This window comes from Cynocephalus volans, chromosome 8 (genome assembly GCF_027409185.1).
Source record: "Cynocephalus volans isolate mCynVol1 chromosome 8, mCynVol1.pri, whole genome shotgun sequence".
Lineage (NCBI taxonomy): Eukaryota > Metazoa > Chordata > Mammalia > Dermoptera > Cynocephalidae > Cynocephalus > Cynocephalus volans.
The window spans coordinates 43,472,649-43,495,099 of record NC_084467.1 but is presented as its reverse complement, the minus strand read 5'-3'; the positions used below and the strand labels follow the sequence as shown (position 1 = coordinate 43,495,099).

General features: G+C 41.3%; 1 protein-coding gene across 1 annotated transcript in view; it reads left to right on the top strand.

Moving 5' to 3' along the window:
* RAB3B (RAB3B, member RAS oncogene family) overlaps nt 1-22,451 on the top strand; it is a 52,883-nt gene that overhangs the window by 21,411 nt on the left and 9,021 nt on the right. The window contains exon 3 of the mRNA XM_063106665.1: nt 19,570-19,688. Coding sequence (XP_062962735.1) covers nt 19,570-19,688 — 119 coding nt within the window. The remainder of the gene's footprint in view (nt 1-19,569; nt 19,689-22,451) is intronic.

Sequence of the window (22,451 nt, the reverse complement as noted above, 5' to 3'; positions counted from 1 at the left end):
ACCCCTCCTCCCACATGTTCTACCAGCAAACTCTCATTCGACTTTAAAGACTCATTTTAAGTATCATCTCTTCTGGGAAACCTTTGTTGGTGACCTCCCCACCAGCCTGCGTTAAGGGCACCTCCTTAACTTTCCTCACTTATCAGCTGTACTGCAAGTGTCTGGAACTTCTCTGTCTTTTTCCCAGACTACAAGCTCCCTGAGGGCAGGGGCCCAAGTATGACTCAGGTCTACAGCTCTAGCACCAGGTATAGGGCCTTGCAAAGAGTAAATGTTCAATAAGGGTCGGCACACTGCAAGTGAGGGCACAGGCTATGGCTTTACACTTCTCAAAGTTGATGCTAGCTCTTCTCCCTTACCTGCAGTGTCTGACCCTTTTCTCTGCCCCAGATCAAGTCCTCCCACATCCCTTTGGATCAGTTCTGCGCCTCAGTGCCTGAGAGGTCTGATGCTCCTTTCAGATTAGCCTCTCTACAGAATGGGCACACTACTTTCTTATCTGCTTTTCTCTCAGAGCCATTGTGGACACTAGTCCAGTCAGATCATCTGATATATCCATGACCTCATTTGTTCACAAAGGGAGGCCTTTTCACTTTTTTTTTTGGTGAGTATGGGGATCCATACCCTTGACCTTGGTCACAAGAAGAGGTCTTGTTGTTCTCATTATACACATGAGGAAACTGAGGCCCGGGAGTTAAAGTATTTATACTTTACCAGAGGTCACACAACTGGTAAGTGGGTTAAGTGGGACTTGAACCCAGGTTTTTGTGACTCACTCCCAAGCCTGGGATCTTCCCATTGCACCACACTTTTTCCACATGTAAAAAATGAGACCTAACCACAAACAACTCATAAGTGCTGTTCTGGAGCCATCACTGCGCATCTCAGCTTCCTCCGCAGGGACTATTTTAAACAGGGCTCCAGGCCGAACCCTTCAGTTTCCTCAGCTACGACTTAGGGAGGAGGAGATAAGGAAGGTAAGAGAGAAGAGAAAGAAGAGTAAATAGAGAAAATCAGAAGTGATTCTGAGGTTAGACCCTGTGCTCAGGCTGCCATGAGATGCCATTTTGTGAGAAGAGAAAATGTCCTCTTGGGATACTGTCCTCCTGCACCAGCGTGTTGCTGTGTCAACTGATTGAGCCCAAAGGCTGGCCTGGAAATTTACCACCAGCAGCGGCATAATTAGCCCTTTCATTTCCTTCCAGCGGAAGTTTGCTCAGGCAGTTGCCAGTGCTTCTGTCTTGGGCTGCTCCCTCCCTACGCTTTCCTGCACCTCCATCTCTCTGGAATCTGAGGCCTGTCCTGGGTGTGGCACCAGGGGGAAGAACAGCAGATTACTGACGGCAAGCTGTAAATTGAGTGAACATGATTAATGTTTATACAGAGCTTTACAGGTGCCGAGGCACTATTACAACATTCATCTCATTTTATACTCCTAACAATACCAAGAAAAGGATATTGTTATCAACCCAATTTTGTAGTTAACAGATCTGTGGCTCAGAAAGTCGGATAACTGGTCCAAGGTCACATGTCAGGAAGTGGCAGAGCTGGAATGTGAACTCTGCTGTGCTTGGTCCCCAAATCTGTACTCTTTCTGCTGCCACTCACAGTAGCCATTCGTTAAGTCTTACAGTGTTTAGTTATAGGACACATAAGTGCTGAAGGGACACTGAAATTAAGGGGATGATGAAAATGAGGATAATTATAAGAGGCTTCTCTTACAATTGTAAGAGGTGACCCCATACCTGAGATGGGAACAGCAGTGGGTGCCAAGATACATAGAATTGTTTTAAAAAATATTTTTGTCTTATTCCCAAAGAGATTTAATGTGGCAGGGAAAGATCAGAAAGAGTGAAGAACTTCACCTTTTTTTTCCAGTTTGTTTCCTGACTCTAGCCCAATTTTTGCCCCCAGGTATGTTGCTCCAAATTACCTCTCAGCAGTTCATTCAATTATTTAAAAACAAACAAACATACACTACTACTAAAAGAGTTTATATTAAGAGTTTCTGTAGAGAATTTACATAAAAACCACTAGATGAGTTATAGTCTGGTGGAGGAGACAAACATCTTGGCAGTTCACATAGTGCTTTGCTACAGAGAGAGTAGAATAGGGGTTAGGAAGTCTGCGAGGTCATACTGTCTGGTTCAGATCTTTACCAGCTGTATGACCTTAATCAAGGTACTTAACCTGTGAATCTTAGTTACTTCATCTGTAAAGTGTGTATGAAAATGAAACCTCTCTCCAAAAGTTGCTGTAAGAATTAGCACAGTGGCTGGTACACCCTGTCTCAACAAATGGCATCCAGTCATTACTTCTGCCTGTGGGTATTGGAGGAAATGTGAATCATAGTGGAGGAAGCATTTGATCTGAACTGAATTCTGAATTAAGTAGCAACTAGTTCAGCAGGATAGGGAATAAGACTGTTCCCGGCAGAGGGAACAGCATGAGCAAAGCACAGAGACTTTGAGGAACAAAGTGTTTGGGACCTAAGGAGTAACCCAGGGTGGTTAGAACCTGGGGAGAAAAGTATGGAGAGGAGTGGCATAAGCTTAAGGCAGCAAAAGTGTTAGATTAGAAGATCAGGGACATGTTTAGCATCATAGCATCCTGGAAGGCAGTATAGCATGGCAGTTAAACTCCCAGCTCCAGCATTTGCTAATTTGTGCAAGTACTTAACCTCTCTATGCCTTAGTTTCTTTGTCTTACCTTAAAGAGCTGGTTACGAGGATTGGTGATGTAGTGCATGAAAAACACTCATCATAGTGTCTGACAGTAAGAATTCATGTTAGCAGCTGTTATTATTTGAATACAATTATTTTTACTATGTATCCTGACTCAGAGCTAGAAAGGCTCCCTAAAAATCATCTAGTCTAATATCCCTATTTTAAAGATGGAGAATCCAAGGCTCAGGGTGGAGGATATTTGTAAGCCCGCAAAGCAAGTTAGTGGTAGGATTAAATCATACACTGGCCTCCTGACCCCCGCCTGCACCATGTGGCTCCCTTACCATTGCCAGGCTTCCCCTGACAGGTCCTTTCTCCCTCCTCAGATGGTTGTCCCCCCTCCCTTGTAAATACATTTTAAGACATTTGCTTTATGGAGCTGAGTGTTGATCCTATTTTTAGAACACTCTGGCACCTGTATGTAAATGATCCTCAGGGGACGTGTCTGCTATGGTGACTGGGACCAACTCCCAGTGGAAAGTAGCTTTGAGGCCAGAGGAAAAGCACAGCCCAGAGTGAGATGGTGGTTCTGGATTCCTGATTTCTCTTTGTAGTTAAGTCCCAGCAGTGTGGGGAGTTCATTTTATTTCTATTACCTGCCCTGTATATGTTAACTCTTTGTATCTCCATTTAGAAATGAATTTAGAAGTAGGTCCCTGGGTCAGGCTCCAAGCCAAGTTTTGGCTTTGGAATGTCATGTCAGAAGGTGCCATGGAACCCTAGGCTGTGGACATTCATGTCAGCTATTTGCTGGGTCAGATTCTAGGGAAATGTTTTATTACTTTCAGGAAGATGGAAGTAATGTGGGGGTTTGGAGGGAGAAAGACAACTTTAACAGACAACCCAATGGTTCTGCCCTGCAGAGCTGGAGAAAACTGGGACTCATGAAACGACAAGAAGGAGGGAAGAGCAAGACCTCAAACACATTCATCACAAAAATCAATGTCCTCTGGCCCTTGGTGTATGGAGTAGTGTCCCAGTCCTCAATGGCCTTACCATTTAGCAGACACTTATTGAATGTTCTCCAGATGATAGGCCCTATGATGGGCATCACTGTTCTCTTCAGGAAAATGTCCAAAACCTTGGTTTGCCTTCAAGACCTCTGTGATCTAGCTCCAGCCTTACTTCCTACTTCCTCTCCCACCTACTATTTTAAGTACTGTGTCTCAGAGAATCGAAGATGCTATCAACTATGAGATGCATCCTTATTTCAGAGATGCTCAAATGTGAAAAAGTGGACATTTTAGAATCCATAAAATATGGTATTTTTACACCCCAGTGAAAGTGAACTGCTTGTTTTCTCCCCAGCCCTTTCTTTCTCTTCCTTCCTTCCTAGCCATTTATTACGGAAAAATTCAAACATACACTCAACTCAAGTAGGGGTAATAAATGGATCATGAACCCCGTCATCCAGCTACAACAATTATCAACTCATGGTTGGTCCTCTATGTTTTTCCCATATTTCCTTCTCTCTGGATTAGTGATAATAAGAATAGCAGTACTTAGTAGGAATTTAGTACTTTTTCTTAATTATAAAAGTAATATATAAAATAAAGATAAACAAAAAACCCCAAAATAAAAGAAATATATGCTTAAAAAATATTTTGAAGTTACAGCCAAGCATAAAGAAGAAAATATTGACATTTTGGTTGGTTTCTTTCCAGTTTCTTTTCCATAAATTTTTAACATAGTTGAAATCATGTATATTCGATTTTACATCCTGCCTTTTTTTTTTTTTACTTAACCTTATAAGTAGAGCTAACATTGTTAGAAGATCTTTATGAATTTTTTTTTTTTTTTGTCCTTTTTGTGACCAGTAAGGGGATCGCAACCCTTGGCTTGGTGTCGTCCGCACGGCGCTCAGCCAGTGAGCGCACCGGCCTCAGCCAGTGAGCGCACCGGCCATCCCTGTATAGGATCCGAACCCGCTCTGCGCTTCCAAGTGCTGCACTCTCCAGAGTGCACCACGGGGCCGGCCCTTTATGAATGTTTTTAATTACTTCATTGTACCTTATAGGGAGGATGAACCATATCCAATGATTAATTAATTCATTCAACAATATTTGTTGCATTTACTTTGTGTTGGGTATGCTAAACAGTGGTAAAAGAATGAAGCCCAATCTCTGGTCTCTCAAAGCTTAGTTTTTCCCGATTGCTTGACATTTAACTAATTTTCAATTTGGGGCTGTTATAATAATGTCACAGTGATCATTCTTGTAAAACTGTTCCTAGATTTAGATTATTTCCTTTAGACAGATTCTCAATAGTGAAATTCCTATTTTACTTTACCTTTGTGAAAATAGAGTATTATCTTAGCTCTAGTTTAATTGAATTTAATAGGTAAAAAGTAGTATCTCATCATTTCAAATTGCATTTCTCTGATTACTTAAATTGAACAGTCATCTGTATATTAATTAATCATTTCTTTTCTGTGAATTGTCTGTTAACAAGACTACTATTTTTATTACCTGAAATTTCTCAGCACAAGACCTGACTCTCTTCATTTCCTTTTACTTGCTGTGACCTGGGGGTGTACTAAGTATAATCTTGTTTCAAGATTCTCTTTTTCCTCCTGGCTCTCTCCCACCTCACTTTTCTCCCCACATTTTCCTGTCTTGGAGGGGAGTTGGGTGAGTCACATAAAGGGTACAGCAGGTGGCAAATTAAGTGAATTCCCCAGGGAGACTTCTCAGAATGCTGTGAATGGTGCTGATGTCAATCTGGAGGCAACAAGTGTGAAGCAGAAATGGATTGGCAACTTTGATGCTAAATTTGTCCATGACAAAGTACTGGGGTATTATGGATGATGGCTCATTCAGCAACCATCTTTAGAATACCTGCTATATGCCCAGATATGTGTGGGGTATGCATGAAAGTTTATTTGCTGTAGAAGACACAAACAAAATAGGTCATAATTAGTAGTCACAATATACACCTTGCAGGGATTCAAACAAATTGGAGATGTCCAGCAGATTGTTGGAAATTTCCATCTGAAACTTGGAAGTGAGGGCTCAGGGAAGGGTAAGGAGCAAATGTAGGAGCTAGAGCAGGAACAGGCAGAGATGAAGAGAAAGAACTAGCCAAGTTATGTTTCACAGAAAGAGGGGGTTTCAAGAAGAGGGGTATGTGTTTGAGAGATGTCATCTTTGTTATTTAGGGCAACAGAGAAGTGGTATTATCCACCCTTCTCTCATTCATTCATTCCTTTGTTTATTCAATAATTTTGGAATACCTGCCAGGTGCCAAGCATTGCTCCAGACACTGAGGGAACAGAAATGACAAGGCACAGCCCCTCCTCCACAGTCTAAATGAGAGGTATAGATGGGGGGAAACAAATCCACTGATATAGGTACTATGATCCATTCATTCAAGAAGTATTTATTGCACACCTAAGATATGGCAGGTACACTGAGGAACAATGAAAGGAAGCCCTATGATCTTCAGTTTATCTGCTGGAAATAAAACGTAGTGCCTATATCTTAGTGGGAATCATGGAAATCAATAGTCATATCTATGAGAGTTTTTTCTTTTTTTAACAGATGGCCAGTAAGGGGATCTTAACCCTTGACCTGGTGTTGTCAGCACCACACTCTCCCAAGTGAGCTAACTGGCCATCCCTATATAAGGGTCTGAACCTGTGGCCTTGGTCTTATCAGCACCACACTCTCCCAAGTGAGCCACGGGCTGGCCCTTCCATGAGAGTTTTTGAGTTTTGAGTTTTGGGGGGTTTTATGTGAGAGACCAATGCCAAATGCCTCATCTCTCTGGGCTTCAGTTTCCCATCTGTAAAATGAGGGGATTGACCCCATATGTACCTATCATAGGATTTATCACATATGTGATAACTTCCCCACTGTGAAACAAGGAGAGGTCTCAGAGCAGGGATCACATGGGTCTTATTCACTGGCATAGCATAAGCTCGGTAAATATATGTGGAATTGATTACTCTCATAAGAGCCTTCCAGCTCTAATAGTCTGTGCTCTGCTGTCACTAAAATAAAAACACAAATACATTCTCTGGAAGCCCAGAAGGAATGATGATGAATTTTTTTTTTTTTTTTACAGTTTCTTTCTTTTTTTTTTTTTAAATTTTATTTTGTCAATATACATTGTGGCTGATTATTGCTCCCCATCACCAAAACCTCCCTCCCTTCTCCCTCTCCCCCTCCCCCCCAACAATGTCCTTTCTGTTTGCTTGTCGTATCAACTTCAAGTAATTGTGGTTGTTATATCTTCTTCCCCCCCCCCAGTTTTTTTTTTTGTGTGTGTGTGTGTGTGTGTGAATTTATTTATTTATTTTTAGCTCCCACCAATAAGTGAGAACATGTGGTATTTCTCTTTCTGTGCCTGACTTGTTTCACTTAATATAATTCTCTCAAGGTCCATCCATGTTGTTGCAAATGGCAGTATTTCATTCGTTTTTATAGCTGAGTAGTATTCCATTGTGTAGATGTACCACATTTTCCGTATCCACTCATCTGATGATGGACATTTGGGCTGGTTCCAACTCTTGGCTATTGTAAAGAGTGCTGTGATGAACATTGGGGAACAGGTATACCTTCGACTTGATGATTTCCATTCCTCTGGGTATATTCCCAACAGTGGGATAGCTGGGTCGTATGGTAGATCTATCTGCAATTGTTTGAGGAACCTCCATACCATTTTCCATAGAGGCTGCACCATTTTGCAGTCCCACCAACAATGTATGAGAGTTCCTTTTTCTCCGCAACCTCGCCAGCATTTATCGTTCAGGGTCTTTTGGATTTTAGCCATCCTAACTGGGGTTAGATGGTATCTCAGTGTGGTTTTGATTTGCATTTCCCGGATGCTGAGTGATGTTGAGCATTTTTTCATATGTCTGTTGGCCATTTGTATATCTTCCTTAGAGAAATGCCTACTCAGCTCTTTTGCCCATTTTTTAATTGGGTTGCTTGTTTTCTTCTTGTAAAGTTGTTTGAGTTCCTTATATATTCTGGATATTAATCCTTTGTCAGATGTATATTTTGCAAATATTTTCTCCCACTCTGTTGGTTGTCTTTTAACTCTGTTAATTGTTTCTTTTGCTGTGCAGAAGCTTTTTAGTTTGATATAATCCCATTTGTTTATTTTTCCTTTGGTTGCCCGTGCTTTTGGGGTCGTATTCATGAAGTCTGTGCCCAGTCCTATTTCCTGAGGTGTTTCTCCTATGTTTTCTTTAAGAAGTTTTATTGTTTCAGGGTGTATATTTAAATCCTTAATCCATTTTGAGTTGATTTTAGTATACGGTGAGAAAATGATGATGAATTTTGACACTGGATCCCAAAAGACTTCCCAGAACATGTGCCCTTTGATCTGGACCTCAAAGGATTACAGAGGATAGGGAAATGCTTTATAATCCTCAGTCCTGGATTCCAGTGACCTCTTTCCTGCCCTCTGCCCTCAGGATCCTACATGTCCTTGGACTCCAGTTTTCTTACCTGTAAATCAGTAGTGACAATGATACATGGTTTGCTGAAAAGAGTGCTGAATGTGAAGTCAGAATATTTGGATTTGAGTCCCAGCGGAGCTATTTTAGTAATTAGCTGTGTGACTTGGGACAGTCACTGAGTGTCTGGGTCTTAGTTTCTCTGTCTGTAAAATAAGAGTCAGACTGGATGAGCTCTAAGATTGAATTTTTTGTGGCTCTAAAAAGTCTGCATCACAGGGTCATTGTAAGGATCCAATGAGATGATGCAACAAAAGTGCTTATAAATTGTAGTATGCTCTGTAGTGTGGTCTATACTGCTGAGGACAGATGGGTGTAACACCAAGCCAGCTCCAAAGGACCATTTTCACCACTCCTCAGTCCTCTGCTTCTCCCAGGCTCCACCGAACTGCTCTCTCTTTCCTGAAGAGCTCTCTCCAGTTTCCTCCCATTCCCATGGGACTTAATGCCTCGGTTCCCAGCTGCTGTGAAATACAAAGGGCTTGGAGTTGAGCAGCTGTGGGTTGGAGGGTGGGGCATGGGGAGAGTCAACCTAAAAGCTCTCATTACCTGCCTCCCTGGTTCTCATCATCCCCCAACCTGGCCTGAAAGGAGTGAATCGAAGAGGGGGAGAGAGAGGAGTTTGACTGGGGGAGCAGGTATGCAACAGGGCAGGAAGCAGGGATGGAAGCCCCAGAAATAACCTTTCAGTTGTTGTGTGATCTCCCAAGTTTTGTCACTGCTCTGGGCCTCCCTCTCTTTGTCTATAACATGGAAAGGGACCAGAAAAAGGAAGTGGTGTATATGATCTCACAGACCTTATTCCAACCAATCCTGAAGTTCAAATGAGTTTTCCCTACTCAGCACATAGCCCTTGTGTTCCATTCACTAGCATTCATATTAAGTTGCTACTATGTGCCAGGTGTAATAGTTGAGGGCCTGGGATTTAGCTAAATATGATTTGATCTCAAGGTGCTCAAAACCTGAAAGAGGAGACATAGATAAACCAATAACTATAAAAAATGTTATATGTGCAGTGGTATAATGCCAAATCATAAAAGGGCAGGGAAGAAAGTTACTTTGTTGGGGGAAAGGTCAGGGAAAACTTCAGAAAGGATGTGACCTTTGACTAAGGCTGTGAATTATAAAATGGAAAAGCATTCCAGGCAGAGATCACCATGTGCAAAGGCCCAGGAGTGTGAAGGAGCAGTGTGTTTGGGAAACCGCAGGTAATTCGGCAAAACTGGAGTTCATAGGTTCTGTCAAAGAATGAGAGGGAAGGAACTGGAAGGGAAGCCTGAGCTAGATCCTGAAAGGTCTGTTATCTACTGAGAAGCTTGGACCCCATCCTGTGAGCTGTGGGAAGCCAGGGAAGGGATTTAGACACAGAGGGAGATGATGAGATTTGGATTTTAGAAAGACCGATCTGCCATTCAGTATGCTCTATCCAAAGTGTTGCAGACACCCAATAAATCTATCCTCTCACCAAGTAGTTATTGGAACACTCTGGCTCTATGTGCCAGGTGCTATGCCAGGCACTAGAGACACAATAGTAAGCAAAACCAGACATCCTGTTCTTGTGGCACTTGAAGTTTGGCAGGGGAGACAGACCTTAATCAAATAATTACACAAATAAATACAAAATTACAGTGGGGATGAGTGCTACAGAGGAGAAGCACATATGCCGGGAAAGCATATAATTGGAGCATCTGACTTTGCCAGGATGGTCAGGGAAGTTTCTCTGCTGAGCTGAGGTCTGAAGGAAGAGTGTTAATATGAGAAAAGGCACTAAGAAGGTTCTGTGGGAATGGACATCTCCTGCTTCAAAACTCCCATCCAATACATGTTTACCTTGTACGGTAAACAGACACTGTAGACTTCAAGCAAGTACCCTGTTGTATTCATCTGTTTATCTTGAGGACCTAGCTAGTTGTTGGCAAAGAATCAGTGCCCAGTGAAGACATGGAAGGAAAGAAAGGAGAAGGTAAACCCTTTAGGCACTTTAGACTTTTGACAATAGCAGTACTATTCCCCTCAGGCCTAAACATCTCCCTTTCTTCAGTTAGTTTCAAGTTCCCTTCAGTGTGCTAATTGTCAAGGTCCTTGTGACAGGCGATTTAAGACATCAGTGATGTAGCCTTGTGAAAAGGCTTCTTGGAGACAGAAGACCTGGTTTTATTTGAGCCCCTTTTCATCATCTCCTGTCTTTTACCTCTTCAAGCCTCAGTTGCCCCTTCAGTGGAATGGAGATATTGGTTCTTCTCTCACAGGGTTTCTCTAGGAATTAATTGAGATAATAAGAAAAAACTTTGTAAACTCTAAGAGTTAAACAAACATGAGGATTTAAATATTTGGAGGGCTGCCACATGAGAGAAGAATTAGATTTATTCTTTGTGTCTCCAGAGAACAGAGTTAAATCAATGGACAGAAATTACCACATGTAGATTTCAGCTCAACGAAAGGAAGTAACGTTCTAATAATCAGAACTGTCCATCAGTGGAATGGTTGCCTTGCAAGGTGGTAGGCGTCCAACATTGGAAATACTTAATACAAAGTATGCTGTGGAAGAGTGAGAGAGTGGATTGAATAACTTCTAAGGTTTCCTTTTAACTCTAGAATTCAACAACTTATTGGTCAAGACAAGTGGAGAAGCTGGGAGAGGGCATACAAGGGTACTTCAAAAAATGTATGGAAATATTCGTATTATCTTTTAATTCTATTTTTCCATGTACTTTTTGAAGTACCTTCGTATGTGGTAGAGGGAGTAGTATGAACAGAAATACAGAGCGGAAATGAGTGAGGCATCTGTGGCCGACCATGAGGAAACTCCAGAAAGAAATAAAGGATCTGTGTTGGATCCAATATTAGTTGAGCACCTGTGTGACAGACACATGTTACATCATTTAAGCTGTGCAGGTGATTTCCAGCCTTAAACTCTGGTGGAGGGGAGATTGTTGGCCCCCAGAAGCCTTAGACATAGTTAGAGAATCTCATGTCTGGGAGGCTGCAGTATGGGCTGTGTCCTATCCTGGGGGGCTTAGGAGAATTAAGAATACACAGGCTGTGTTGAAAATGGCTTTGGTCAAAAGACAGAATTTGAATCCTAATTCTGCTTCCTTATAGCAGTTTACTTAAATTCTGTGACCCTCAATTAATGCATATGTAAAATGGGGACTCAAACTTGTCCTGCTTCAGTCTGATGTATTTCTACATTAAGAGAAATAATGTAGAGTAAAAGGTATCTGGAAAGAGCATAGGCTTTAGAATCAGACAGAACCAGCTTTGAATCTTAGTCTACATGAACTGGCTGCAAGATCTTAGGCAAATTATTTAACTTTTCCTCATCTGTGAATAGAGATAACAGTACTTTAGAAGGCTGTTTTGAAAATTAAATAAAATGGGAAAAGGGCCTAGCATGTGCCTGGCACATAGCAATACTCAACTAGCAGTTTTATTTTCTTACTACAAGTAATAAATGAAATCCCATATATAAAGCACTTAACAAAATGCCTGGCACGTAATAGGTGTTCAGGTGATATCAATTTCCTTCCCCCTGCCCACATGTCTCTCTGCCACACTAACAGGGCTGCTGGAGGCCAGGGCAGTGGCTTGCTCACTCTGGTGTCTGTTCTCTGGCATAATGCTCTGCCCATATGAGGAGCTCAATGAATGTTGTGTTCAAGTGAACTGATTGCTCTTGATGACATGGTCTCCTTCCTCAAGTAGCCAGTGACTCATTCCTCTTTCTTTCTCCTCTTTCCTGTCTCCTCTTTGGTTCTATTTCTGACTCTTATCAGTGGGAGGAGAATCAATGTTCATCAATGTGATTTTTAAAAATAAAAAGATAGAGGGGGGTTCAGGAGTGATTCTCTGGGCTATTTTCCACTCAGCACAGGATAGAGATAGCTGGATTGTTGTTGTTTCTAACCTTGCTTTTCTTTTATCTTTTTTTTTTTTTTTTGACAAGGTTGTGACTGGCTGGTACAGGGATTGAACCCTGGACCTTGGTGTTATCATCACCACACTCTAACCAACTGAGCTAACCAGCTAGCCCCCAACCTTGCTTTTCTTTAAGTGAAATAACAATAATAACATCAATAGAAATAGCAGCAGCTACTATGAGCTTTACTGAGCACCTGCTGGGGGCCCAGTGCTCTGCCAGGCTTTACTCATATACTCCTATTATTGGTAATCATCACACAACCACTTCAAGGTGATGTTATTATCACCACTTTACAGATGAGGATACTAAGGCTTAATAATTTTAAAAAATTAATTTAAAAAGTTAAATAATCATAATAAATATTCCTTTATTTGAGTACCTATTGTGAACCAGGCATTTTAAAACATCTTATTTAACTATAAAAACCCTACAAAGTAGGCATTTTTATTTCCATTCCAGATGTGAGAAACTGGTCCTCAAAAAGATGAAATAACCGACCTGTCCAAAATCACATGGCTGATGAATGGCAGAGCTGGGAGTCAGATGAAGGCCTGTTCAACTCTTCAGCTTATCCATTTTCTATAGGCCATATTGCGATTCTTTAAGGGAAACATCATATTGAGAGTCTGGCTAGGACAGCCTTGGACGGGTTTGAATGGGGAAGAAAGTGATGCGTGGCATGAGACTCATTCACTCCAGCTGGGCAGACCCTGGGAAGCTGGCCCTGCTCCTGGGGCTGACTCTGGAAGTGCAAAAACAATAACCGATGCCTATATGGAGCTTACTATGCACCAGGAACTGTTCTAAGCATTTTACATATTATAACTTTCTTAATCCTCGCAAAACTATGAGGTAGGTATTGTTACTATTTCTGTTTTATAGATGAAGAAACTAAGGCCCAAAAGGTAATTTGTCTACATGAGAGCATGAATATGAAGAGGCAGCAATCACTGGAAGCCATTTTAGAGTCTGCCTACCATGGTCACATTGTTAGTGAGTGTAGAACAGGGATTCACACCCAGTAGTCTACCTCCAAAGACCATGCTCTTAACCACAAGAGTATATGGTCTTTTTGTTTAACAAGAAATGATTGAATCCCTACTGTGTGCACAGCCCTGTACTAGGCACTGGGAGGAGAGAGATGAAAATGACTCCATGTCCAATCTCATTTATGATTACATACTAGGATTTCCAATTAGTTGGGCATCAATTGAGTGACAAGACTCTTCTGTCAAAGAGCTGGGACACAGGGCCAGGCTCCAGGCAGAGATGGGGGACTAGGCACTCACATAGAGGAACAGGGCATAACACTGGGGGAGTGAGAAGAGCTGAGGTCTAGCAGCAGTGCAGGAGCTCAGAAATCCTGCCTGGGCCGCTAGATCAGGAAAGGTGTCTTAATTCTAAATCCTACAGAACAGGACTTAGGAACTGAGCCTATAGATTGGTAGGAGGTGTGGTCTTTGGAGTTGGCCCTGAAGAGTTCAGGGCATGGGAAGTGTGGATCAAATACTGCTGAAATGTTTCATAGGTACACACACAGAGCTTTTCTGTAAGATATGGCAGACAGCAAATATTTCTGTCAATAGTGGCTAAGATTTCCAGTGTTAGATGTTCACTCACTGTCGCTCATTCATCCATCCATTCATTCATCCTTCCACTCACTCATTCATGAGCTGGAGAAAATTGTATTTGTTAAAACTCTTAGGGAGAAGTGCTGTATTTGGTCAGATGGAATACTCTGATTGAGATGAAGAGTACGGTGCTCAAAGACATTGCTCAATGAACAGGAGATGATAATTCATATGCTCTCTAAGAAGGGTGGGTATGTTACAAGGCTGCACTCTAACCAGCTGAGCTAACTGGCCAGCTCCATGGGTGGGTATGTTAAATGCAGGTTTTGTTTTGTTTTGGTGGCTGGCTGGTATGGGGATTGAACACTGGACCTTGATGTTATCAGTAGTTCTAATCAACTGAGCCAACTGCACAGCCCAGGTTTTGTTTTGTTGTGCAAGTCTGGGCCAGAGCTGAATTGCTGAGGACATGGAGAAGCTGAGCCCTGATAAAAACATAACTATTATCTTTGATTTTTCATCTCTTCACATCTAATCCGCCACTATCCCCTATAATTTCGCTTCTTAAGTACTTCTTGAATCTGTTCCTACTCCATCTCTGTTGCTATACTCTAGTTCAAATCCTTCTTAGGTCTCACCTGAACCACTGCAAAGATTTAACCAGTCTTCCTGCCTCCCATCTCTTCTCTCTCCAGTCCACTCTCCACACCACTGCCAGAATGATCATTCTAAAGCTTTGATCTAATTATGTTAATCCCATGCCTCAAAGTCTTTGATCCTAAAAGGTAAAGCCCATACCCCATAGCACAGCATTCTAAGCTCTTTCTAGCTTCATCATCTACCCATTCCCCATTTCCCACCATTCCTTAAGTTCTTCTGGAGTACTCACTGGCAAAACCCTTCCTTCTGCCAAAATACCTTTCCTTCAGTTCTCTGCTTGGAAAACCCTTCTTTAGGAAGGTCTTTCTTGTCCTTCTTAAATTGCCAAATAAGCACATCTTCAGGTGATGCTCCTGATCCCATGGGAATCATTATGCTGTCTACCACATATTTCTGATTCTCCTCCTGGGCATATTATAGGATTGTACTTTCTTACCCCTTGGAAGTTGGGTGTGGGTATGTGACTTGCCAATGAAATGGGAAAAGAGCCAACACATGACTCATGCACTATTTTCCTCTCTGGTAGCTGCTATGTCAGTCTGTTATCCTGGAATAAGGAAGATAAAAAGCAAAACACTTAGCCAACCCTTAATGGATATGTAATAAATAATGAAAAATAAAACCTTGTTGTTTAAGCTGCTGAGATTTTGGGATTGCTCGTTACTGAATAACCCAGCATATCCTAACTGATACACTGTTTATATGCTTTGACATCTTCTATAACTATCTCAAGCCACCATGTTTCTACCTTACTTGAACTTATGTGACACATTTTCTCTATACCACTTACCTGGTACTGATGACACATTGCCTTATATTGCCAATTATCAGTTCCTTGGTATGGCTTAGCCACTTCCACAGCTCTACTGAGGATTCCTAGGGGCAGGGATAGTGCTAGTTCCATTTTTGTATCACACAAAGTATGGTTCATGGCTAAGGCAGTATAATGGGTACAGGAGTCAGACTGATGTGATTTGAATCCCAGTTCTGACACTGACTGAGGTTCTCTCTGAACCTCATTTTCCTCATTTGTAAAATGAGAGTAACAATATATACTCTACAGGGTTTTTCTGAAGTTTGAATAACAGGTGCAACATACGCACAAGTAATGGCACACTCTAATTATTATTGTTTTCATTATTTTTATCATTATTGATGATGTTCAGTAAATGCTTATGGATAAGTCAATCTTTCATTGACGAAAGTCTAATGGTACAAGCACTGGACTTGGAATCATAAGTCCTGAATATAGGGACTTAATGTTTTTTATCATAAGCTTTGTGACCTTGGGAAAGTCACTTTACCTTCTCTGCATTTTTCATGTTCTCAACTATAAAATGTAAATACTAATGACATTTACCTCACATGATTGTATAAAATTTAAATGAGTAAATATATGAGGAAATGTTTTATACATACTGAAGCATCAGACATTCTTTTTTTTTTTTTTTAAAAAAGATGATCGGTAAGGGGATCTTAACCCTTGACTTGGTGTTGTCAGCACCACGCTCTCCCCAAGTGAGCCAACCAGCCATCCCTATATAGGGATCTGAACCTGTGGCCTCAGCACTATCAGCACCACACTCTCTCAAGTGAGCCACAGGCCAGCCCAAGCATCAGACATTCTAAAACTGTAATGATACAGAGAATATTGGCTGGTCCCTCACATAAGAGTTGAAACAAGTTCCATTCCCACCGTGTGGACATTTGTGAAGCATCCCCATGTGCTCCAATAACACTTTGCTGTTGGTTATATTAGAGTAACACATGCTCATTGTAGAGAAAATACAAAATATCAAGAAAATACAAATCCTAGTAATTCTTGTCTCGTATTCAGGAGTAATCTCTATTAGCCTTTTGATGTATTTCTTTCCAATTTTCTTCTCTAAATACATAGTTACAAAACTGATATTATATCACATATACAAGCATTGTCCCATGTCACTAACTACTCTTATGGGATACTTCAAAAACATTTGTGGAAAATAGAATAAAAAGTTAATATGAATCTTTCCATGAACTCTTGAAGACCCCCCACATACAAACATAAACTTACATTAAAAATTCTTACATTTTAACCATTTGCCTATTATTGAATATATGAGTTGATGATACTTTTTCACTGTCTAAATAAAGCTATAACGAACATTATTGTGCATAAGTATTTCTCTGCCTTTCTAATTTTGTAGAAAAAATTTTTTAGAAGGAATATCTAAGTCAAAATGTACAAACATTTTTTTCTTAGTGCACTTTATTTTTATAGCAGTTTTGGGTTTACAGAGAAACTGAGCAGAAAATACAGATAGTTCCCATACCTCTACTTTCCCCCCACCCCAAAACACATGTAGGAGAAACTATTATTAATACCTTGCATTAATGTGGTACATTTGTTACAATTACGAACTAATATTGATACATCGTTATTAACTAAGACTTACATTAGGGTTCCATCTTTTTGTCATACAGTTCTATGGCTTTTGCCAAATGCATAATGTCATGTACTCACCATTACAGTATCATACAGAATAGTTTCACTGCACTAAAAATCCTCCATGCTCCACCTATTCATCCCTCTCTCCCTCCCTCCTTTTCTGAAACCCTGTCAGCCACTGATTTTTTCCCCCATTACAAAGAGTATGAACATTTTGTTGTTGTTGTTGAACTTTCTTTCTTTCTTTATTATGAATATTCATGAGATACAAAGCTGATTGTCTCCCCTCCTTCCCATGATGTGAGGGCCAGATTCATACTGGGGCATACCCATTACCAGAAATTACTTTTTCCCCTTGTCCCCCCTCCAACCTCCCTCCCTTTCTTCCTCTCCCCTCCACTCCAATTTGTAGCCCTAGGAATGTTCCCTCCCTCTGTTGGATCACGGCACTACTGTGGTCTTTCTTTCCTTCCTTCTTTCTCTCTTCACTCCCACATATGAGTGAGCACATGCAGTATTTATCCCTCTGTGCTTTGCTTGTTTCACTCAACATGTTTCTCCAGGTTCATCCATGTTGTTGCAAATGGGAGTATTTCATTCTTTTTTATGGCAGAGTAGTATTCCATCGTATATATATATACCACAGTTTCCTTATCCAATCATCTATTGATGGACATTTAGGTTGGTTCCGTATCTTGGCTGTTGTAAACAGAGCTGCAATAAACATGGGAGTGCAGGTATCCCTTCGACATGATGATTTCCATTCCTCTGGATATATACCCAGAAGAGGGATTGCTGGATCATATGGAAGATCTATCTGTAGTTGTTTGAGAAACCTCCAAATTGTTTTCCAAAGTGGTTGTACTAACTTACAGTCCCAACAACAGTGCAGTAGTGTTCCCTTCTCTCCACACGCTCGCCAGCATTTGTTATTCACCTTTTTAAAAATTATAGCCAGTCTAACTGGAGTGAGGTGGTATCTCAATATAGTTTTAATTTGCATTTCCCTGATGACTATTGATGTTGAGCATTTTTTCATGTATCTGTTGGCCATTTGTATGGATTCCTTTGAAAAATGTCTATTCGGCTCCTTTGCCCATTTTTTAATTGGGTCATATATTTTTTTACTGTACAATTGCTTGAGTTCTATGTATATTCTGGATATTAGTCCCTTGTCAGATGCATAGTTAGCAAAAGTTTTCTCCCACTCTGTAGGTTGTCTTTTCACTCTGTTGATTGTTTCTTTTGCTGTGCAGAAACTTTTTAGGAGGTACTAGCTAGAGTAATCAGGCAAGAGAAAGAAATAAAGGGAATCCAGATTGGAAAAGATGAAGTCAAACTTTCCCTATTCGCAGATGACATGATACTATATATAGAAAAACCTAAAGACTCCATCAAAAAACTCCTAGAGCTGGTTAATAACTTCAGTAACGTTGCAGGATACAAAATAAATGCCCCCAAATCAGTAGCATTTATATACTCAAATAATGAATTAACAGAAAGAGAAATAAAGTAAGCCCATTTACAATTGTCACCAAAAAAAAAAAACGATACCTAGGGATCAATTTATCCAAGGAGGTGAAAGACCTCAACAATGAGAATTGCAAACCACTTCTGAAAGAAATTAACGAAGACACAAAAAGTTGGAAAGATATTCCGTGCTCTTGGATTGGAAGAACTAACATCGTGAAAATGTCTATACTAACCAAAGCGATCTACAGATTCAATGCAATCCCCATCAAAATACCAATGACATTCTTCACAGAAATGGAAAAAACAATCTTATCTTTCATATGGAAAAACAAAAGACCCCAAATAGCCAAAGCAATCCTGAGGGAAAAAAAAGCCAGAGGCATAACTCTGCCTGACTTCAGATTATAGTACAAAGCTGTTGTAACCACAACAGCATGGTACTGGTATAAAAATAGACATTCAGACCAGTGGAGTATAATAGAGAACCCAGAAATCACTCCTCAGGCTTATAGCTATTTGATATTGGACAAAGGCAACAAAAACCTACACTGGGGGAAAGACTGCCTCTTCAGTAAGTGGTGCTGGGAAAACTGGATATCCACATGCAGAAGAATGAAATTAGATATGCATCTCTCACCATACACTAAAGTCAACTCAAAATGGATTAAAGACCTAGGTATAAGACCCGAAACTTTAAAATTACTAAGGGAAAATATAGGTGAAACACTTTAGCAGTTAGGTCAGGGCACAGGCTTTATGAACATGAGCCTGAAAGCACAAGCAGCAAAAGAAAAAATAAACAAATGAGTACAAACATTTTTAATGCTCTTTAGACTTTCAAATTGATTTTCAGAAAGGCCAAACCAAGTTCCATTCCCATGAGCCCCATAAGTGAGGTTGTACACCTCGCTGCATCCTTATGTATAATGGGAATTATTATTAAAATAAGGTTAAAGCTTTTTTATATAACAATTATCCACTTACGTTTTTTCTGTGACTTGTTTATGCCTCTTGCTCATTTTTCCATTGGTATTTTAATTTCTTATTTTTATGATGTCTTAAAAATCTTTTTATTCTAGTCACGAAGTACCATACCAGACACATAATAGGTACTCTTTAAATATGCTTTGGATTATTAGTTAACTGTCTTGGGGACATTTAGGAACCAAAGCAGACTTTCTTTTTTATTTTGCTGCTGGCCAGTACAGGGATCCAAACCCTTGATCTTGGTGTTATAACACTGGGCTCTAACCAGCTGAGCTAACCAGCCAGCCCCTAAAGCAGACTTTCTAGGAGGGTGACTCTTTCCTTTTCCTACCCAGGACACGGCTGGGCAGGAGCGGTACCGGACCATCACAACAGCCTATTATCGTGGGGCCATGGGTTTCATTCTGATGTATGACATCACCAATGAGGAGTCCTTCAATGCTGTCCAAGACTGGTATGAGATTCATTCATTTATTCACTCAGAAAACTGTTCATGAAAACCTAACATCTGCTAGGTCCTGTGCTGTGTGCTAGGGAAACCCAGATGAATCAGACATGGTTCCTGCCCTTACAGAGGTCATAGATGAGAGGAGAATATAGATGAGTAAGCAGGCAATGAAAGTATCATGTGATAGGTGTAGTGATGAAGAGAGGCATAAGGGCTGTGGTAACCCAGTGCAGGGCTCTCTGGCTCAGTTTAGGGAGTCAGTAAGATTGTCTTGGAGTTGCAGATACATATACCACATTGTGTAAGGTGAATAGAGTTAGCCTGAGAGACAAATGGATAAGGATGTTTCAAAAAGAGAATACAGATTTGCAAAGGCTAAAAGGTAGGTGAGAGGGTAGGAAGGGCGCAGTTCATGAAGGATTTTGTGGGCTGGGTAAGGAGTTTGGTTTTTATCCTATAGGTGATGGCATTTGAATTGGAAACCAACAGGTTCAGATTCATGTTTTAGGAAGATTACTCTGGTTACAGTGGAGAGTGAATCCACTCAGCACTTCTCTATAAAGTTTATCTCTGGGCTGGGCTGGGGTACCAAGAGCATATGCACTGCAAGTTGATAAACGTTCAATTCACAATGGAACTCAGTACAGCACCCAGAGGCACAATCTCTGAGCAACTTACATCTTTCTTCCTGAGACATTACTCACAGGAGAAGGGAATGTGATGGGGAAGGACACATGAGAGGGAATGGCCGGGACTCAGTGCCCCTAAGCAGATGAGGATGGGGAAAGATGGAGCTTCTGTGCCAGGCTGTTCTTCAGAATCAGAGGCTGAGCAAGCTAGACATATAGCAGCAGGGCTGGCCAGTGCCAAGCTGGTCTCCTGCTCCCTTTTGCCTAACAGCTATCCTGTGAGGACTTCCTTTCTCTCAAAGGGCAGTTGCTGTGATTATGTGAAGCATTGTTGGTGACTTGGATCCTTGAGCTGAGAGTGACCTTCTAGGCTTCCTGCTGACCAACAGTCCAGGGTGGCATTGGTGTGTCTGTCATTCACGGGGCTCTGTGTTCACCTTTTCTGCCTCTTGGTCATTGTCTTTGTCCTTTCTCCCCCTTCTTTTTTAACATCTCCTTCTTCCCTCTACCTTCCTTCTTTCACCTTTCCTTCCTCACTTTCTTCTCCCACTTCCCTTTTCTCTCTCTAGCCATGATTTTTCTCCTCTCCCTCCCTCTCCATCTTCTCTCCCTCTGACCACACCTACCATGGAGTGATTAGCTCTTTAAGTGTTTCCATACTACTCATTCCCTGTTGGTCTTCACCCGCTTCCCTTTCTCCATCAGTCTCTGTTCATTCTGCCTCAGGAACACAGTGACCCAATACCTGGTGATGATTTCTCCAAGAATGACCTGAGCTTGTTGCTAATCTGGGAGCTGAGAGGGGATGGGGTAGGAGGAGAGAGGAAGAGTTGCATAGGGAGATAAGGAAAGTTGGCTCTAGTTACCTGAGTGTCTATCTCTCCTAAGCCCTAGAGCTTGAGTTTTTGACTCTGGGCAACTTGGTTCTGGCCTATCCCCACCTGCCATCCAAGCCCCAGTGCCCTGAATGGGGCCTGGATCTTTGTAGGCCCACAACAAACTTCATCCTTTGAGGAAATGACTTCTCACCATAGATGAGATGGTTGGTGATGGAATCAGCTTTAGGTACAGGGTTTAGGTCCAGGTTGCAGTTAGGGTACTGAAGTTTGATTGAGTGTCAAGGTCAGGATAGGGTCAGATTCAAGATCTGCTTCAGGATTAACCATTTGCTGGCTCATACATTCATCAAACATTTACTGACACCTTCTCTGCTCTGTGCTCTGTGCTGGGTGCTGGCATCCCAAAGGTGAATAGGCCTGTCCCTGCCTAGGGAGAGACAGATAAATTCAGCCAAGTGTAATAGGTGCCATGGCAAAGGTGCAAGAGACCAAGGGGGAGGTAATCATTTCTACCCGATGGGGTGGTTGGGGCCACAGATAGGCCCATCCCCACAAAAAGTTGTCTCCACAGTGTAAAGGTCCTATTTTATTCCCTCTGTTAAAATGTTGTTTCTAATTATAGACATTATACATGCTCACTTTTAAAAATTTGAAAAGTGTAAACATTTGAAAATTAATTTTTAGAAGTCTCACAATCATTTTATGTGAAGGAAACCACTGCTGACATTTTAATTTCTGAAAATAATCATGATCTAAGGCCTTAGTGAAGGTTTATGAATCACAGAGAAGGAGGTAGTGGCTAGCTGGGTTTAGGGAAGTTTGAGAAGGCTCCCCCCAAGGCATTGTGGGATCATCACTGGGCCTTGGAGGATGGATTAGTTATGGGGAAAGGGTTGCCAGTATAGGCAAAGGCACAATCTATGGATGAGCATTTGAGGAATGAATGAGGAGGTTTGTGAGGCAGGATAAAGGGTGATGAGGCTGGAGAGATAAGACATGAATGGTCTCGAACTAAGGAATGTGGACCTCATCACATAACTAGTTGGGGGCCAGAGAAGGCTTTTAAGAAAGGACACATTACGATCAGATACACGTTTGAGAAAGAGTTCTTTGCCCAGTGAGGAGACAGATGGTTAGACACATTGGAGGAGGATTCCAAAGAGGTGGGTGAGGTTTGCAATCAGGGCTGAAGGGTCAGCATCTGTGATAGCCAGTGGGGGCAGGTATCTGTCTGTCCTCAGCTGAGTTAATTAGCAGTAACTCAGGTGTCTCTAGCCGTGTGGAAGAGAAACTGCATCTTC